Below are 16,302 nucleotides of genomic sequence, written 5' to 3' on the forward strand. Positions count from 1 at the left end.
AATAATCTGTTATTTCCAGAGTTTTGGGTGTGTAAGCAGCGTAAGAGCACTTTTTCTTTCCTTCTATATTGGAATATCTATATTTAAAAATGAATTCAACTGGAAATTTAAAAGTAGCGAAGCCAAAGACTTCAAGAAGAGCAAGACGAACACTCGTTTGTCTTCTATGTAAGAGCAAGAAATTGAAATGTGACAAAGGTAGACCTAGTTGCCAGAGATGTATAGAATCTAAAAGATTATGTGTTTATGAGAGCGATAGTCAACCTTGTAATACTGCAATTAGCCCCAAGGATGAACATCTTTCATCGAAAGACCCAATTCGTGAAAAGTCATCCATATCTTTCATGACGACTAATACTAATACTAATACAAATAGTTCTCCAGATGGAAACCAAGTAATGACACCGAATACTTTACCATCTGTCAATTATATAAAATCTTCATATCTCCCAAACGAAAACAATAGTATTGTTGCTCAACCAATCATTACCCCAAATTCTTCTGCACCATCGGGACTAGATTCAGATGTAACATCAGATATATATAGTATGAAAAATAATAACTGGAACCGTAATCATGCTAGAGATGATCACCCAACTATGGTGTCTCCAAGAGATGCTCTATCCGATAACAAAGGTACTTCTTCGAAATTGATGCAAACACCTTCAGATTTAAAAATGAAGCCCGAAAGGATCACTACTGTTCCTAATATTATGATGGATCTTTGGAACCCCAGAGACATTTTAGTATCATACGGGTCTACTACGTATTATGATTTACCCTATGGTACCCATAGCGTTGCTCAATCAGACCCATACCTAAGAGCTTTATGTGGATGTCTACATGGTGATACAATTACTGAGTTGAGAGCTAGACTCACCTCAATTTCAACCAACACACCTGGTCTAAGTAGAAACATCCCAGTTGGTAATCAGACACCACAAAGTGATACTTCTATATTACTTGATAACAATCACTATAAATTAAAGGAAAATGCAGATTCTCCAGAAAGGGAATTACATCCATTGAAGTTCATCGAGAAAGCTATTGTAAAATGGATCGAAAATTCGAACGAACAGGTCTCTAACCAATTACCTTTAGATTATTTTAACACAACTTATACTATTGATGATTCTATGGATCCCAATTTACTTTCTTCTTTACAAACACTGATACGAGAAATTGAATTAATTTTAATGGATAAGCCTGTTATTGATTCTTTATTGAGAAAATTCTACGAAGAGATATATCCATTTTATCCTCTATTTGACATTCGTACTTTCGAAACTAATTTAATATACATATTGATGAACTCTAACGGGAAAAGGTATGAGTTTAATGTCTATAATAATAATATTAGGAAAAAATTAGAGATGCTAGTATTGTTTTTAATCATTCTGTCAATTACTTTGAGAAGCCCTAATTTAGATAGCGAACAATATCGTATAGATAAAAACGTTGCAGACAATTCAGCTAGACAATTATTAATTTACGCTCAAAAGTTGTTATCTTTGTTGAATGGGTTTAAATTTACAAATGAGAATATTATATGTTGTTTGTTATATTTTTTCATTGCATCCTTATTAAATCCTGAGAATAGAGATATTGATACAACACATGATAGAGTTCTAACGTTGAGGTGCATCGAAAATTTATCAATGACTATTGGTCTTTTTAACGACCCTGCTTTATATCCGAGATACACAAAAGATCAAACTAAAAATGAAGCATTCCACGTGTTTAGAAGGAAACTTTGGATCGGACTTCAATCTATGAAATTGGAAATACTTACTTCTAATGGTGGGTCCAATTGCTTGGATGTCCAATATTTGAATACCTTCTTGGGGTCAACTCCAGATTTGATTTCAAATCTAAGTTCCAAATTAGAAACATCCTCCGAGGTTGATAGAAGAATATTTTCAATTCAAGAGGATAAATATCATTTCCATATTTTGTTGTCCCGTTTGATGACCTCATGTACTGCAATAGGTCAACAACAAAACTTACAAGAAATTTTAGATAATATTAAGATTGTTTTAGATTTTATGCACCAACGGTTCCCATTGTCAAAATTAACCCAAACAACTGATTTTAAAAATATTATTGTCGAGCCCAGTTGGAGAGGGGCAAGAGTTGACGTTGGTAGTTTAGAAGCCATTGAAATATTCCATGTTAATATACTTGGCCTGTCAAGTGTTATGAGTATTTACAATAAATTAATATTCCATTTTGAAAAAGAATGTATCAATAGTTCTGAAAAATATGAGAGATACTATCATAAATTTTTCTTAGAGGCCATTAATATATATTTACAACTGGCTAACTTAATAACAGATTTCCTAAGGGATAAATATGACCATGTCATGTCATCCAATCAAAAATATTCCATTAACAAATATATCGTATTTTCATTAGTTAGACTGTGGTTGGTAGAGATGTCATACGCGGCCAGGTTCTCATATAAGAAGGAAATTTTAAAACAGCAGAGATTAGCTAGCTCCAATGATTTTTTCAATGAACAACATGAAGAAGATATACAATTGAATTCTATCCTTGTGTTTAATATATCACATATTAAACAACAAATGGAAACAACAGTAAACCTTGCGGTGGAAAAATTACAAGATCCTTACTTTGGATGTTACCAAGCAACATTGATGGTGAGATATCTACTGTATGTTATGAATAACGCTGGTCTTGCAGAGGTGATAAACAACTTTTGGGATAGAGCCTTCAATACTACAGAGATTCCGGAGTACGTACTTCAAAAATTGAATATGAAATGGGGGTTAAGTACGAAGGGTACAAATTTCGTGGCAAAATATTTAATGAATCCAGAATCACTACAAAATTTGAACTTGTCATTATTGAAGCAAGTCCAATATATGTTTGATGAAACTACATTTTACAACCATCCAACTTCTGAAGCTTTCGAGATCGATAATTCGCCACCTGGATTCGATAACGAAGAGATGTTAAATCAATTCCTTGAATCAAACTTTGATTTGTTCTTAGGTGTGATAAATGATAATTTGGGTGAATTGCCGTCTTTGTAATAGTATATACTATTTTAAATGTAAAGAACTTTATAAAATAAATCCTCGGTGATGTCCGGGAAATAAATGGTTTTATTCTCGGTATATGTTCTTATTGATATCGATAAAAACGTTATCAGTTGCGTTTTCGATTGCAAAAATGCGCTCTGATAAGAAGAGAATTGTTACCGATAAGCTGTACCCTCTAAAAAGGAAGACCAAGTAATAACAGATAAGATGAAGTTTATTTCCGATGGTTACCATCTATGGTAGGGATATGATATTTAGCAATGACTATATAAACGTACACAGGGGAATACCTAAGATGCCTAATTTTTTCTTTTTTTGCATGTTGAAGACGAACATTTATATGTTCCCTTAAGATCAAATATATAATCTATATAGCAATGTTAAAAGTATTCAACGAATCCCAAGAAGGTGAATTTACACACGAGATATCAAATACATTTAAAAGTGTTGATGTTACAAGTGAACAGCTAGGTGGGGAAATAATTGATTTCTCAGACCAGTGGTTCGCAGATGCATGCAATTTGATTAAACCAACTAAACCTATTAGAGATGCAACTAAGTTTACCCACAGTGGTGCTTGGTATGATGGCTGGGAAACTAGAAGACATAATGAGGAAAAATACGACTGGGTTATTATCAAGATGGGGATCTCATCAGCAAGACTCGTAGGTTCAGAAATAGATACCGCATTTTTTAATGGTAATCATGCTCCATTAATTTCCGTAGAAGCGTTGTATGATGAGAGTCCAGACCTCAATGAAACAATAATCAAAGAAGATGATTCAAGATGGACTGAAGTAATAGAAAATTTTGAATGTGGACCATCCCAAAAACATTTTCTTTTGAATGATAATGGTCTCACAGATTCCAAATTTAACTATGTTAAATTGAAAATGTATCCAGACGGTGGTATTGCAAGGTTTAAAATGTACGGTAAGATTTGCCATCCACCTGTCACTGCTAATAATATTACAGATCTAGCATTTGTAGGCCATGGAGGTGTTATAACTGCTTACTCTGATCAACATTTTGGTACAGCCAATAACTTGATCTTACCGGGAAGAGGTCATGATATGTCCGATGGGTGGGAGACTAAAAGATCAAGGGCAGTGGGTCATGTTGATTGGGCTATTGTACAATTGTGTCAGATCTCAAAATATATCGATAAGATTATTATTGATACAGCTCATTATAGAGGGAATTTTCCTCAATATATCACCTTACATGCTATGATGCATCAAAGTGAAGATGACATTGACCCACTTTCAAACGATTGGATAGAATTACTTCCAAAATCTAAAACAGGTCCTGATAAAGAACATGTATACACTATAGAGAGAGCGATGAATATATCTCACGTGAAACTTACGATTATTCCAGATGGAGGTGTCAAGAGATTAAGGGTGTGGGGTTATTGAAGTTTTATATAAGAATCACGTATTTTATTCTATTATATAAAATATAGTAACCTTTAAAATTCTCAATTTCTTTAGAGCAAGATGGTTAAGTTAGTTTAGTATATATGCGAGCTGCATTTATAAAGAATATGTGTTACTACTTTTTTATTTTTAATTTTCCGATTAACTATTATTTAACGATAGGTGTAGTACAATAAAACTATAAAGTATATCTAAAGTTAGGATTTTCAAAATCAGTACAATCAGCAAACTCTAAGTTTTCTAATTTCTCAGGACCTCCCCTTTCTTCTTGTACTTTATCTCTTCTCTTATTTTCTCTGACATTTATAAATAGTAAAATAGACAGAATGACAATCATACAGGCGTAGCACACAACCATAGCAATCTTGGCACCTTGATAATCTGGGGCTTGTTTAGCAATAAATGTTTGTGGACCAGCCAAATTTGCTGCTGCATATGCGACCAAATTAATAGATGAAACAGTCCATTTCTTCGTATAACCTGAAGAATTGGCGCTAATATTCGATAACACACAGATAAATGATACAGGAGATATATACCACAAATAAGCACCACCTAACCTAGCACCCTTGGATTTATTAGCGAAACCTAACATACAACTGGCAATTAGAGCCAATATAGCTGCAAAAATAGCCCAGGTTAACCTGTGTTGCCAAAATGGAATCCTTTTTCTGGCAGCATAAACAGCAAGTATACCAAACAATGGACAGCCAACAATCTCTACAGCACCTGTTGGGATACCCATAAGTAATGTGTCCTTTGTACTATAACCAAAATCAGTATGGAATAAAATGGAGATGAAATTTGAAATACCACCATTTGGAATATTTGAAGATACGGTAAAAGCGAAGTATAACCAAGTCCTGACATCCTTCAAGGCTTCAATTATTTGATATTTCTTTATTTCACGGTTACCAAAACCTTGTTGGTTGGATCTAATTCTTTGAACAACCATCAATTTCTCTTCTCTTGATAAAAACCGAGCCTTCGATGGATCATCTGGAATCCATAAATATATTAAAATACCCAGAAATATAGTGATGACACCTGTAATTACGAATAGCAATCTCCAAGCTTTTATTTGATATGTATCTTGGTGAATATAAATACCATATGCCATTGAGTTTAAGATAATGGAACCTAAACCATTCATACCAAACCAAATGGAAATTCTAGTGAATTGTTCACTGGTTTTCCAATATTGAGCTGTAATGATTGTGAAACATGGAGTCACAACACTTTCAGCGCATCCTAAAAGTACTCTCAATGCAATAAAAGCAGCATAATTTACACTTGGTGCAGCATGACAGGTAAGAATCAACCCCCATATCATAATGAACACAGCAAGGTATTTAGCCATATATTTAGTCTTTTGGAAAATTAATTGAACCGGTCCTAAATTCATAAATAAGTAACCAAAATAAAAAGCAGAACCAACCCAAGAGTATTGGTTCCCCTTCATTTTTAAGTCCTCTCTTAAACCCATAACAGCTGCAGAACTGGTAGCAATCTTATCCATAAATTGAACGGCATAAATTAGGCACATAAGTGGGAACATGCACATATCGATTTTCCAGCAAAGTTTTCTGTCTTCTTCAGGCGTAACAACAATATTTTCAGCTTCTTTGACAAATTGAAGGGCTTCATCCGCATGAGCCATGTCAATCATTATCTCCTCACCGTTGGGAGATATGACCATACTTAAAATTGGTTCAACCTCTACATCTTCAGGAATATGATTTACAAAATCATGAGGAATTTTCTTTTCGTCAATGTAGTCATTTTCATCGCTGGATACTTTTAATGATGATACTTCAGTCATTGAGGCAGAATGTTAATTATAAAGTAATTATATGATTTTTTGATAGTTGTTCTTCTAAATAAATATAACTCAATATATATACATATACATATAATAAATACAAAGAAGGGATATATGAAACTAAAATTATCTACTTTGGAAATATTTTCTCTTTACTTTTATACATTTGACACGGTTTCTTTTGAGCATGTCCATCACTAAGATAATATTTGACATGATAAGTCCGTAATCATAGAACGTAATATGAATACCGAATTCATATTTTGATTTCATCTCAAATCAAAGGCACAATACATATAATCAAATAAATAAAATTATACTATTGTTTATCAAATTTCTTTGAGCGCACTATACTGTAGCTATAGTACAAAAGAAGTAAATTGATGTCTAAGATAGCGGATTTATAGCAAAATCTACATGATCTTGAAAACAAAACAAACAGGAATTCCCTTTAATCAAATCATTATGAAAAAATTAGATTATAAGAACTTTATTCAAACAATTAATATTAGTGAAGTAGCTGATATCAATTCTAAAAAGTCCTGTTAGGTCAGTTATCTTTCCTTTATCATAGAATCCCCTTCCAATTGAATCGCAATGTCAATGTTACCATTTTTGTTTTACTGCGAAAGCGACCCGATAACTAAATAGAATCTTACGTACGAGATAACGATAAGAACACGCAGAACACGACGATAACAATAGCTGATAAAGAATTGGTGGGAGACAGACAAGTAAAAACATATATTGTAATAATTCAATGGAATGGAAGACAAGAACTCATTGTCGAAGTATTTCGATGATGTGGCTACTTAAGAAATTTCTTTACAGCACTACAGGATGGTGACAGAGAGGAACAGTGTAATTATGTCCGTAATGTAATTACGGTTAACAAGGTAACGCAATGCTACAGCCAGTCATATCTTACTTTAAATGAATAACGTATCCTTTGTTCAAAACAAATAATCAACTGTCGTGGTTTTATATATTTTTTTACTTACTATCTTTTTCTACTTCGTCAAGGGCAAAACCTGTGCCTTCTTATTCTTTTAACTATATAAGCTGAATTGTTCTATTTTGAGCTGATAACAATTATCCTGACTGTTCCGATATTCGTGAATATTTTCAGTATTTTATATTATTATTGAAGTTAACAAAAGCGAACTAACCTGTTATCTATGTACATAACTGCCAATCATATTTCTACCAAATCATTTGCTCCCTATGGCTCTATAATATCTCCAGATGACGAAATAGAACGGCTGTCCAGAATGACAGGACATACAGAAAATAACGCTAACCAAGGGACTGCAATAAAAATAACTTCTGTGTCAACTGTTGAGAATACTTCAACATCCAATGTTCCAAATATTAACATATTTCGCTGTTTTGTAAGGAAAATTATCAAAAAAGATCAAGATATTTCTGTTGTTGTACCGATTTTAGAACAACATCCAAATAGTTCCCAAACATTTATTCCAATGGGAATCTCGAATAGCAATATTTCGCATGTTGTTGTCGTTGCATTACGAGACCCTAAGAATCCCAATCAACCGGATTTATCAACAGTTAAAGCATTTCTATGTAAAGGAAACCAAGGTGTAACTTATGGACTCGGTATTTGGCACGCACCCATGATTACTCTGGCAACAAGATTAGAGACAAAATTTGTTGATTTCGCAGTAGTTATTTATGAAGATAAGGTCCACCCTGAATTAAATTGTGTTGAACATTACCATGAAGACCCACTTTATATCACTATCGATTCAAGTTACAGTAATTTATAATCAAAACTAAGGTGAGTGTATATTTATATTTCCATGTTAGGTATTTTTTCAACATCTACTCGTAAGATGTTTGCCGTAGTGATATATATGGCTACTGGAGATTGATATTCAGCTACACCGAGCTGTCATGGGACAGGTCTATATAAGATGTATATATTATCTTTTTTATACAACCATGCAATTGCAGCTATATCTTATCGATTTCAATAACTCCTTTCTCTAATAAGAATTGATGTTAATCCTAACTTCCGCCTCTATTTTGATCTTTTTGGTTTCGATCAATAGGTGAAATATGCGTATCATATATCAGCAAGAAATTCAAGAAAATTACAATTTTCTCGCAAAATTTCATAACTGATTGTATACATCAGTTTAAGTCCTCAATATATTTCACAAGAATTATATATCTTGGTGCTTAGCATGACATGATAATTGTATTCGCATCTCTTATCGTCTGCCATTTTGTGCAGACACTTTGCGTGAAAATTTGTGTTTGTGATCTAAGCGACAATTTGTACAGCAATTGTCGCTAATTATCATCAGAGCGCGCCCGTAGCCAACCAAAGAAGAGTTGATAATGGACATAACTGGTAATAGATAAGAAATTTTATATAATTTAGATCTTGTAACAAACTGATAAGAATTGTTATCTTGGTTATTATGATTCTTAAAATATAAGAATATTTTATCAATCCTCACGAAGTTATAGAACAAATGCTAAACGAAGTATATCTACTAATTAATTCATGATTATGCATCAAACATCTAGTATTCGCCTGATTGCGTTTCATAACTAAGGAAGCCTTGTATACGCATAATAATGAAAGCCCAATAATACACGACCACCCAAACGTCGTTATTCTGATAACATTTTAGTTTAAAAGAACGTTGCTCGCCTTTATTTGGATGACTTAGCATGTACACAAAAGAAGATGTATATATAAGGCACATGTTTCGAGATCACTTTGATTGCTACGTTAGGATTAGAATAAATACAAGCAAAAAATTAAGAACTAAGTATTATTTTTATTTTAAAATAAAATAACAATATATTCAAACTTTTAATTCATCAATATGGTTAAAATTTCTCTAGATAACGTTGATATTTTCGGAAACATCGACAGTGAACCATTGTTTTCTCCTGCGACAACTACTGTATCTGACATCTTAACCAAGTCCGCTTTGGAATTTGTTGTTCTTTTACATAGAACCTTCAATGAAAAACGTAAAGAATTATTGCAAAATAGAGAGATTCAACAAAAAGGGTTAGATAATCGTACATACGAGTTCGGATTTTTGTCGGAAACTGAACATATTAGGAATGACCCAACCTGGCAGGGTCCTGTTTTGGGTCCTGGTTTGATAAATAGATCAACAGAAATTACAGGGCCACCGCTACGTAACATGTTGGTAAATGCATTAAATGCGGAAGTTACAACATATATGGTAGATTTTGAGGATTCTTTATCACCAACCTGGAAAAACATTGTTTACGGTCAGGTCAATCTTTATGATGCCATCAGAGATCAAATAGATTATGTAACTCCGAGAAAAAGTTACCAATTAAAAAAATCATTTGAAACATCCCCAACCGTTATTGTAAGACCAAGAGGGTGGCATATGGAGGAAAAACATGTTTATATCGACGGAGAACCTATTAGTGGTGCTATATTCGATTTCGGTCTTTACTTCTTTCATAATGCTTTCGAATTAATTAAAAAGGGGAAAGGTCCTTATTTCTATTTACCCAAAATGGAACATCATCTTGAAGCTAAGTTATGGAATGATATTTTTAATGTTGCCCAAGATTTTATGGCCATTCCTAGGGGCACTATTAGAGCTACTGTCCTAATTGAGACTTTGCCTGCTGCATTCCAAATGGAGGAAATCATCTATCAATTGAGATTACACTCAAGTGGGTTGAATTGTGGTCGTTGGGATTACATTTTCTCCACTATTAAGAAATTAAGGAATATCCCTGAACATGTTTTGCCAAACAGAGATTTGGTTACCATGACTTCTCCTTTCATGGATGCCTATGTGAAAAGATTAATCAACATATGTCATCGTCGAGGTGTTCATGCTATGGGTGGTATGGCTGCTCAAATTCCAATTAAAAACGATGCCAAAGCAAACGAACTTGCTATGAACAAAGTCCGTCAAGATAAGATTCGTGAACTTACAAATGGACATGATGGTTCCTGGGTTGCTCACCCTGCTTTGGCTCCTATATGCAATGAAGTTTTCAGTAATATGGGAACTGCTAACCAAATCTATTTTGTTCCTGATGTGAATATCACCGAGGCTAATTTACTAAACACAAACTGTACCGGAGCTCAAGTAACAACAGATGGTATAAAGGTTAACTTGGACATTGGATTGCAATACATGGAAGCTTGGCTAAGAGGTTCTGGTTGTGTACCAATTAATAATTTAATGGAAGATGCAGCTACTGCAGAAGTTTCTCGTTGTCAATTATATCAATGGGTTCATCACAATATAGTTTTAGAAGACACCAAAGAGAAAGTCACTCCAGAACTTACAACCCAATTGTTAGAGGAGCAAGCTGATATATTAGCGGCTACTAGTCCTTTTGGTGATAATAACAAGTTTAAGCTTGCTGCAAAGTATTTCTTACCTGAGATCAGAGGCGAGAAGTTTAGCAATTTCTTAACTATATTGCTTTATGATGAATTAGTGCATAAGAACGATCGTCCTTTAAATCTGTCCACCCTGAAACCATAGAACGTAAATTACTTTATACAACTAAATATATGTACCAATAAAATCAATAGTTCTTATCTTATCAATATCTGATTACATCATTATCTAATCTTGGATGTCAAGTCATATATAAGAAGGCTTGCATTTTTGAAAATAACTCATTTTGGGATGTCTCTTCCCCAGTACTATATAGTAATATATATCACCCAGATCAATAATGAGTGTTTACCCCAAGTTATTGGTGGTGAATCCCAATAGTAGTACGGAAATGACAGCGGATATTGAGGTAAACATTTCTAGGTATTTTAAGTTAAAGAAGCAACCAGAATTTCTTAACTATATTTCATTTTATACAGGATCATCAGAAGCACCAAAACAAATATCTGGTAACGAAACAAGTCTACTAAGTTTAAATACATGCTTACCTGAACTGACTGACCCTAATGGAAAATATTACTACAATAATTTCGATGGTGTCTTAATTGCTTGTTTTTCGGATCATCCACTAGTCAATGCCTTAGCAATGGAAGCTAAAGAGGCAAATAATGATACTGTTATAGTTGGATTACTAAACACAAGTATCAGTTACTGTTCGTTGTTTCAGACTAAGACGTTTTCAGTATTAACATCAAATAACGAATGGAAGACTATCCTGGATGAATCAATCGAGGGAAAGTACCTAACAAATGCATCCAAACCATTGTGGAAAGGGACAGTTCCAACGAACCTAGATGTTCTTGATTTACATGATCAAAATAATTATAAAGCAATTGCCGATATTATTCGTTCAAAGAATCTAGGTGAATTGAAGTCTAATCTCATCATTCTCGGATGTGCAGGATTTTCTTCTATTCACACCAAGTTACAACAAACATTTAAGGATGACCTGACAGTAGAATTCATAGAACCTGTCACTATCGGTATCGAGACATTGGTCTACCTCTGTAACGGATTTTTGTAATCTTATTCGGCAGAAACGTAATAAAACGGGAATATATATATTTTACAAATACTTTTTTCTTTAAATAACAAAAATAACTTAAACTACGATACAAAGGAATGTTTGTATATAACTATGACTAACAACATCAATAGATCTTTTTCATACTCCTCACATCGTATAAGGGATCAGCATCAACATCTAAAACTGGTTTACGAATTTCGTTCTTCCAATCATTTTCGAAGTCTTCTACGTAAGCCCATGTTTGAAACCATCCTTTATCCTTCAAAAAATTCTTAACAGGGACACCTTCAACAGGGGAAAAATAACATAGGATGGAGTATACTGTGAAACTAATCCCAAACCCAACTGGGTACCCTAAGTAATATAGATGGATGGCTCCAGTTGAAACTTTAAGTTGTGGTGCTACATCATTAATGAACCCCGGTAAGTTTGGTGCAATACCGCACAAATAAGCAACCAGCGCTCTCCAGTTAATTCCATAACGATTGTTGTACATGTAGTAAGACCCCTTATGTGCTAGGAATAGATGCATCAACTTAACATACCCTCTTCTAATGAGGAAATAGTCTGCACATATAACACCCGCTATACTTGACAAGAATATGGCATAGGCACCTAAGGCTGTGGTGAATTTATTGGAAGAAGCCATCAAATTCCACGGACAGATACAAAGAGCCATTGCTGCACAGAAGAGAGCGCCTCTCCTGATGTTAATATATCTGGGGAATAATGAGGTCATATCTGTACCACAGGAAAGGGAGTTGGCTGATATATTTGTACCCAATTGTGCTAATGCGAATACAAACGAAATTAAAAATACCCCAGCTCTTGTACCTCGAGTAAACGTTGTCTCTAAGAACTGCTGTAACACATCTAATGGTGACCAGTAGTTAATCCCATAAAGATGATAACCAGCAGCTGTAACCAATATTCCAATCAGACATGTTATAGCAAAAAACAGAGGGATAGCAACCAATTGTGGAATTAATGATGAATTTGGAGTAGTAGCAAACCTACCAAAATCAGGTGCATTAATAATAAGAGCTGCGAAATTTGAAATGCATGCCATCAATGCCTTGACAAATATCCAAGAAAACGTAGAACCATGTGGAGCATCATCATTTAATGTCCCCAATGCGATGACACCATGTGATTTCTTTAAAGTCCATATCAAAAATCCAAAGGCAGCAAATGGGATCAATACAGCTTTAACAGTAAATAAATGTCTTATATTATGAGGTGCGATAAGAACAAATGGAAGACTAATTACCCAAAAGATAAAGAAACACATAAACTGATAGGTCGTTGAATTTGGAGAACCAAAATGATCTGGAATTCGAGATGGTAAATCCTTTCCGAATATTGACTGTAACATTAATGAAATTGGTTGTGCACCTAACCATGCTTGAACCGAATACCAAACAATTGCAAGAACAATTCTGTTTATTACTGGCCATAATGAAAAGAAAATACCAAAAGATGCCCTTACTGTGATTGGGAATGACAGATGGTATGCAGTACCAAACCTAGAATTTAGTACAACATAAACAGCTGCCCAAGTATAACCGATCCATACTGTCAACCAACATTGCCACCAATTTAGGCCAAGTTGCATCCCCGTAGCTGCCACCTGCCAAGTATTAATATTGAAACAGTCGGCTAACCAGAAATACAGATAATTATACCACGACCAAACTCTTCTTTCTTCTTCGACAGGTTTAAGATCACGGTTATATAAGAAAGATTCCTTTAATGATACGTCGAGATTAGTCTTATCCAGTATGATATACTCATAATATATTTTCTGCCATAGGGATGGGTAAGCAGGAAGCGGATTAATATTTTCTAGTTCTAATGAAGAATCTAATTCATCAAAAATTGTGACAGTTTGAATCTTTTCACTTTTGGTAGGTTCGATCTTGTCATCTATCACATTTGATCTCACAGATACTATGGATGTTACTGGTTGGACATTTCTTCTTGACTTGTTACTGAAGACAGCAGAAAACCCATCAGTTACGGTGGTCATATTTTAAAGAATAAAATTGTTTTTAGTAATTGGTAGGTATTTGAAGACGCTATTTGATATTTAAAAGCAAATTAAACTATAAAATTTCATTTAAGAATAAGATGGAAGAATAACATAAATTAAATTTGCTTATTCGTACCGTACATATATATAGGGTTTATAATTGTTACAGTCTAAGAGGTGAATATACTGAATCATTTTGGAATATCCATTTTAAGAATATCGATGACAAGTTTTAAACCTTTTTGATTAGTCACTTCTAATTTCTTTTTGCGTTTTACAAATTTGCGTTTTGATGATAAAATATAAGAGTAACCACTTCCAATCATTCTTTTCTTAGATAAAATTATGATACGATAACGACAGATAGAAATTCTATGGAAATCCGTAACATTTGTAGATATAGCGAAGTACTGCTATGAACAGGTCGTTACCTCCGCAACTGTCTTTAGTAGGACAGTTGCTGATACCATTGAGTACCTCATCTTCTCTTCCCCAGAGGAACGGCTTCTGGAAGGTACTGTGACAAAAGTCGCACAGTGGGAAATTTGCGCTTCTTATCATTAAAATTTAATATTAAGCTTATCATGATAACGAGATTAGCAGATATCAGCAAAATATTTTGGTAACTCTACATTTAGATACAGCAACAAAAAACCTTTGATTATATATATATAAAGCAATATACATATACTTTTAGATATTATACAGTAGATAAGAACAATTATAAAATTTATTTTCATTATAATGGGTTATGTGCGCTGTACCAGTAAAACACTGATAAATAATGTCTATCAGAGCAATTACTTCTACAAAAGTAGTGGTCGACCAAGAAATCATCCCGGCTACAATTCTATATTCAACTGAGACCGGAAAGATAGTTGAAATATACAAGTACGATACGATTTCCTGTTTGAGTCATCCTAAATTGGTCGTGTACGATGTGCTTGATTGTCTCGACGTTTCGCCATATGTACTTCTTCCAGGGCTAGTTGATTCGCATGTACACTTAAATGATCCAGGTAGAACCGAATGGGAAGGCTTTGAAACTGGTACGAAATCTGCTATAAGTGGTGGTGTAACCACTGTTATTGATATGCCGCTTAATGCCACACCACCTACGACGAATCTCAGAAATTTAAATAGTAAGATTACTGCTAGTAAAGGTAACATTTGGTGTGATGTTGGGCTATGGGGTGGGTTAGTTCCTGAGAATCTGCAAGATCTTGTTCCTATGGTGAAAGTAGGGGTTCGAGGATTTAAAGGGTTTCTCTGTCATTCTGGAATAGATGAATATCAAAGCATAGATGAAGATTATATAAGGAAAGCAATCGAGCTATTGAAACCTTTCCATACAAAAATATTGTTCCATTCTGAATTGATACACAACGACCACTCAGGAGTACCTTCATTCGACGATAAATGTAAATATGATACATTCTTAAGGTCAAGGCCTGATGAGTTCGAAACTAATGGAATAAAATTAATCATTGATTGTCTGACCGAAATTACGGATGCTCATCCGAAGTTTGGGGCTCATATTGTTCATTTAGCATCAGATAAACCTTTGCCACTTCTGGTCGAGGTACAAAAAGAATATTTGCCATTGACTGTGGAGACATGTTTCCATTATTTAGCATTAAGTCCAGAAGATATACCAGACTCATGCACACAATATAAGTGTTGTCCACCTATTCGTTCCAATGAAAATCGTCTTTCCTTATGGAGAGCATTAAGAGAGGGTCTGATAACTTCTGTCGTCAGCGATCATTCTCCATGTGTGCCTGAATTGAAAAATCTTGAATCGGGAGATTTCTTAAATGCTTGGGGTGGCATTTCTTCTGTTGGTTTGAATTTACCACTTTTATGGACAAGTGGTTCCCAGATAGAGGAGCCTATCACTATAACAGAAGTTGTCAAATGGTGTTGTGAAAATACAGCCAAACATGCAGGTATAGATCATATAAAAGGGTATATCAATGTTGGTCACGATGCCGATTTTGTAGTATTTGATCCAGATCAGTCGTATACTTACGAGGATGGAAAATCCCATTTCAAGAACAAACTAACACCATATAATAAGATGAAACTAAAAGGAAAAGTACGTTCAACTATTCTTAGAGGAAGGACTGTGTTTTCTGATGGTTTATTCAACTGTGATATAGCACCTGGGAGACTTATTCTAGACGTCTAGCGAATTGTAACTCAAGTATAGGTTACTGTATATATGTGGGTAAATGTGACATAATTCTGTTTTTTTTTACTTCATTCTAGTCAGACATGAATTCCTAACTATAATCAGTATCTTGGGTCAAGATACTCGTACTTTCTACGCTTTTGATATTCAATATGTAAATCGTTTTTACTACGGTCAGACACCTGGTTTAATGACCTGAAGGTTAAACATTACAAAATGATTAAATATATAAGTATATTATAAATATGTTTCATAGAGTTCTACTAACCAATTAA

General features: G+C 34.1%; 8 protein-coding genes across 8 annotated transcripts; 6 read left to right on the top strand and 2 right to left on the bottom strand.

Annotated features, from left to right (window-relative positions):
• Positions 1-89: 89 nt before the first annotated feature.
• On the top strand, positions 90-3,056 carry KABA2_05S10626 (uncharacterized protein; the record flags this gene model as incomplete). Its single annotated transcript, XM_041551107.1, has 1 exon — positions 90-3,056. The coding sequence occupies one exon, from the start codon at positions 90-92 to the stop codon at positions 3,054-3,056; it is 2,967 nt and encodes a 988-aa protein (XP_041407041.1).
• Positions 3,057-3,442: 386 nt separating this feature from the next.
• Positions 3,443-4,483, top strand: DAL2 (allantoicase; the record flags this gene model as incomplete). Its single annotated transcript, XM_041551108.1, has 1 exon — positions 3,443-4,483. The coding sequence occupies one exon, from the start codon at positions 3,443-3,445 to the stop codon at positions 4,481-4,483; it is 1,041 nt and encodes a 346-aa protein (XP_041407042.1).
• Positions 4,484-4,682: 199 nt separating this feature from the next.
• DAL5 (allantoate permease) lies at positions 4,683-6,326 on the bottom strand (the record flags this gene model as incomplete). The annotated part of the gene is made up of 1 exon (XM_041551109.1): positions 4,683-6,326. The coding sequence occupies one exon, from the start codon at positions 6,324-6,326 to the stop codon at positions 4,683-4,685; it is 1,644 nt and encodes a 547-aa protein (XP_041407043.1).
• Positions 6,327-7,504: 1,178 nt separating this feature from the next.
• On the top strand, positions 7,505-8,113 carry DAL3 (ureidoglycolate hydrolase; the record flags this gene model as incomplete). The annotated part of the gene is made up of 1 exon (XM_041551110.1): positions 7,505-8,113. The coding sequence occupies one exon, from the start codon at positions 7,505-7,507 to the stop codon at positions 8,111-8,113; it is 609 nt and encodes a 202-aa protein (XP_041407044.1).
• Positions 8,114-9,187: 1,074 nt separating this feature from the next.
• Positions 9,188-10,858, top strand: DAL7 (malate synthase DAL7; the record flags this gene model as incomplete). The annotated part of the gene is made up of 1 exon (XM_041551111.1): positions 9,188-10,858. The coding sequence occupies one exon, from the start codon at positions 9,188-9,190 to the stop codon at positions 10,856-10,858; it is 1,671 nt and encodes a 556-aa protein (XP_041407045.1).
• A 196-nt stretch (positions 10,859-11,054) lies between these two features.
• On the top strand, positions 11,055-11,798 carry DCG1 (Dcg1p; the record flags this gene model as incomplete). The annotated part of the gene is made up of 1 exon (XM_041551112.1): positions 11,055-11,798. The coding sequence occupies one exon, from the start codon at positions 11,055-11,057 to the stop codon at positions 11,796-11,798; it is 744 nt and encodes a 247-aa protein (XP_041407046.1).
• Positions 11,799-11,925: 127 nt separating this feature from the next.
• On the bottom strand, positions 11,926-13,830 carry DAL4 (allantoin permease; the record flags this gene model as incomplete). The annotated part of the gene is made up of 1 exon (XM_041551113.1): positions 11,926-13,830. One exon carries the CDS (start codon positions 13,828-13,830, stop codon positions 11,926-11,928), a length of 1,905 nt encoding a protein of 634 aa, XP_041407047.1.
• Positions 13,831-14,617: 787 nt separating this feature from the next.
• DAL1 (allantoinase) lies at positions 14,618-16,024 on the top strand (the record flags this gene model as incomplete). Its single annotated transcript, XM_041551114.1, has 1 exon — positions 14,618-16,024. The coding sequence occupies one exon, from the start codon at positions 14,618-14,620 to the stop codon at positions 16,022-16,024; it is 1,407 nt and encodes a 468-aa protein (XP_041407048.1).
• Positions 16,025-16,302: the final 278 nt, after the last annotated feature.

Source organism: Maudiozyma barnettii (assembly GCF_903064755.1).
Source record: "Maudiozyma barnettii strain CLIB 1767 genome assembly, contig: KABA2_05, whole genome shotgun sequence".
Taxonomy (NCBI): Eukaryota; Fungi; Ascomycota; class Saccharomycetes; order Saccharomycetales; family Saccharomycetaceae; genus Maudiozyma; species Maudiozyma barnettii.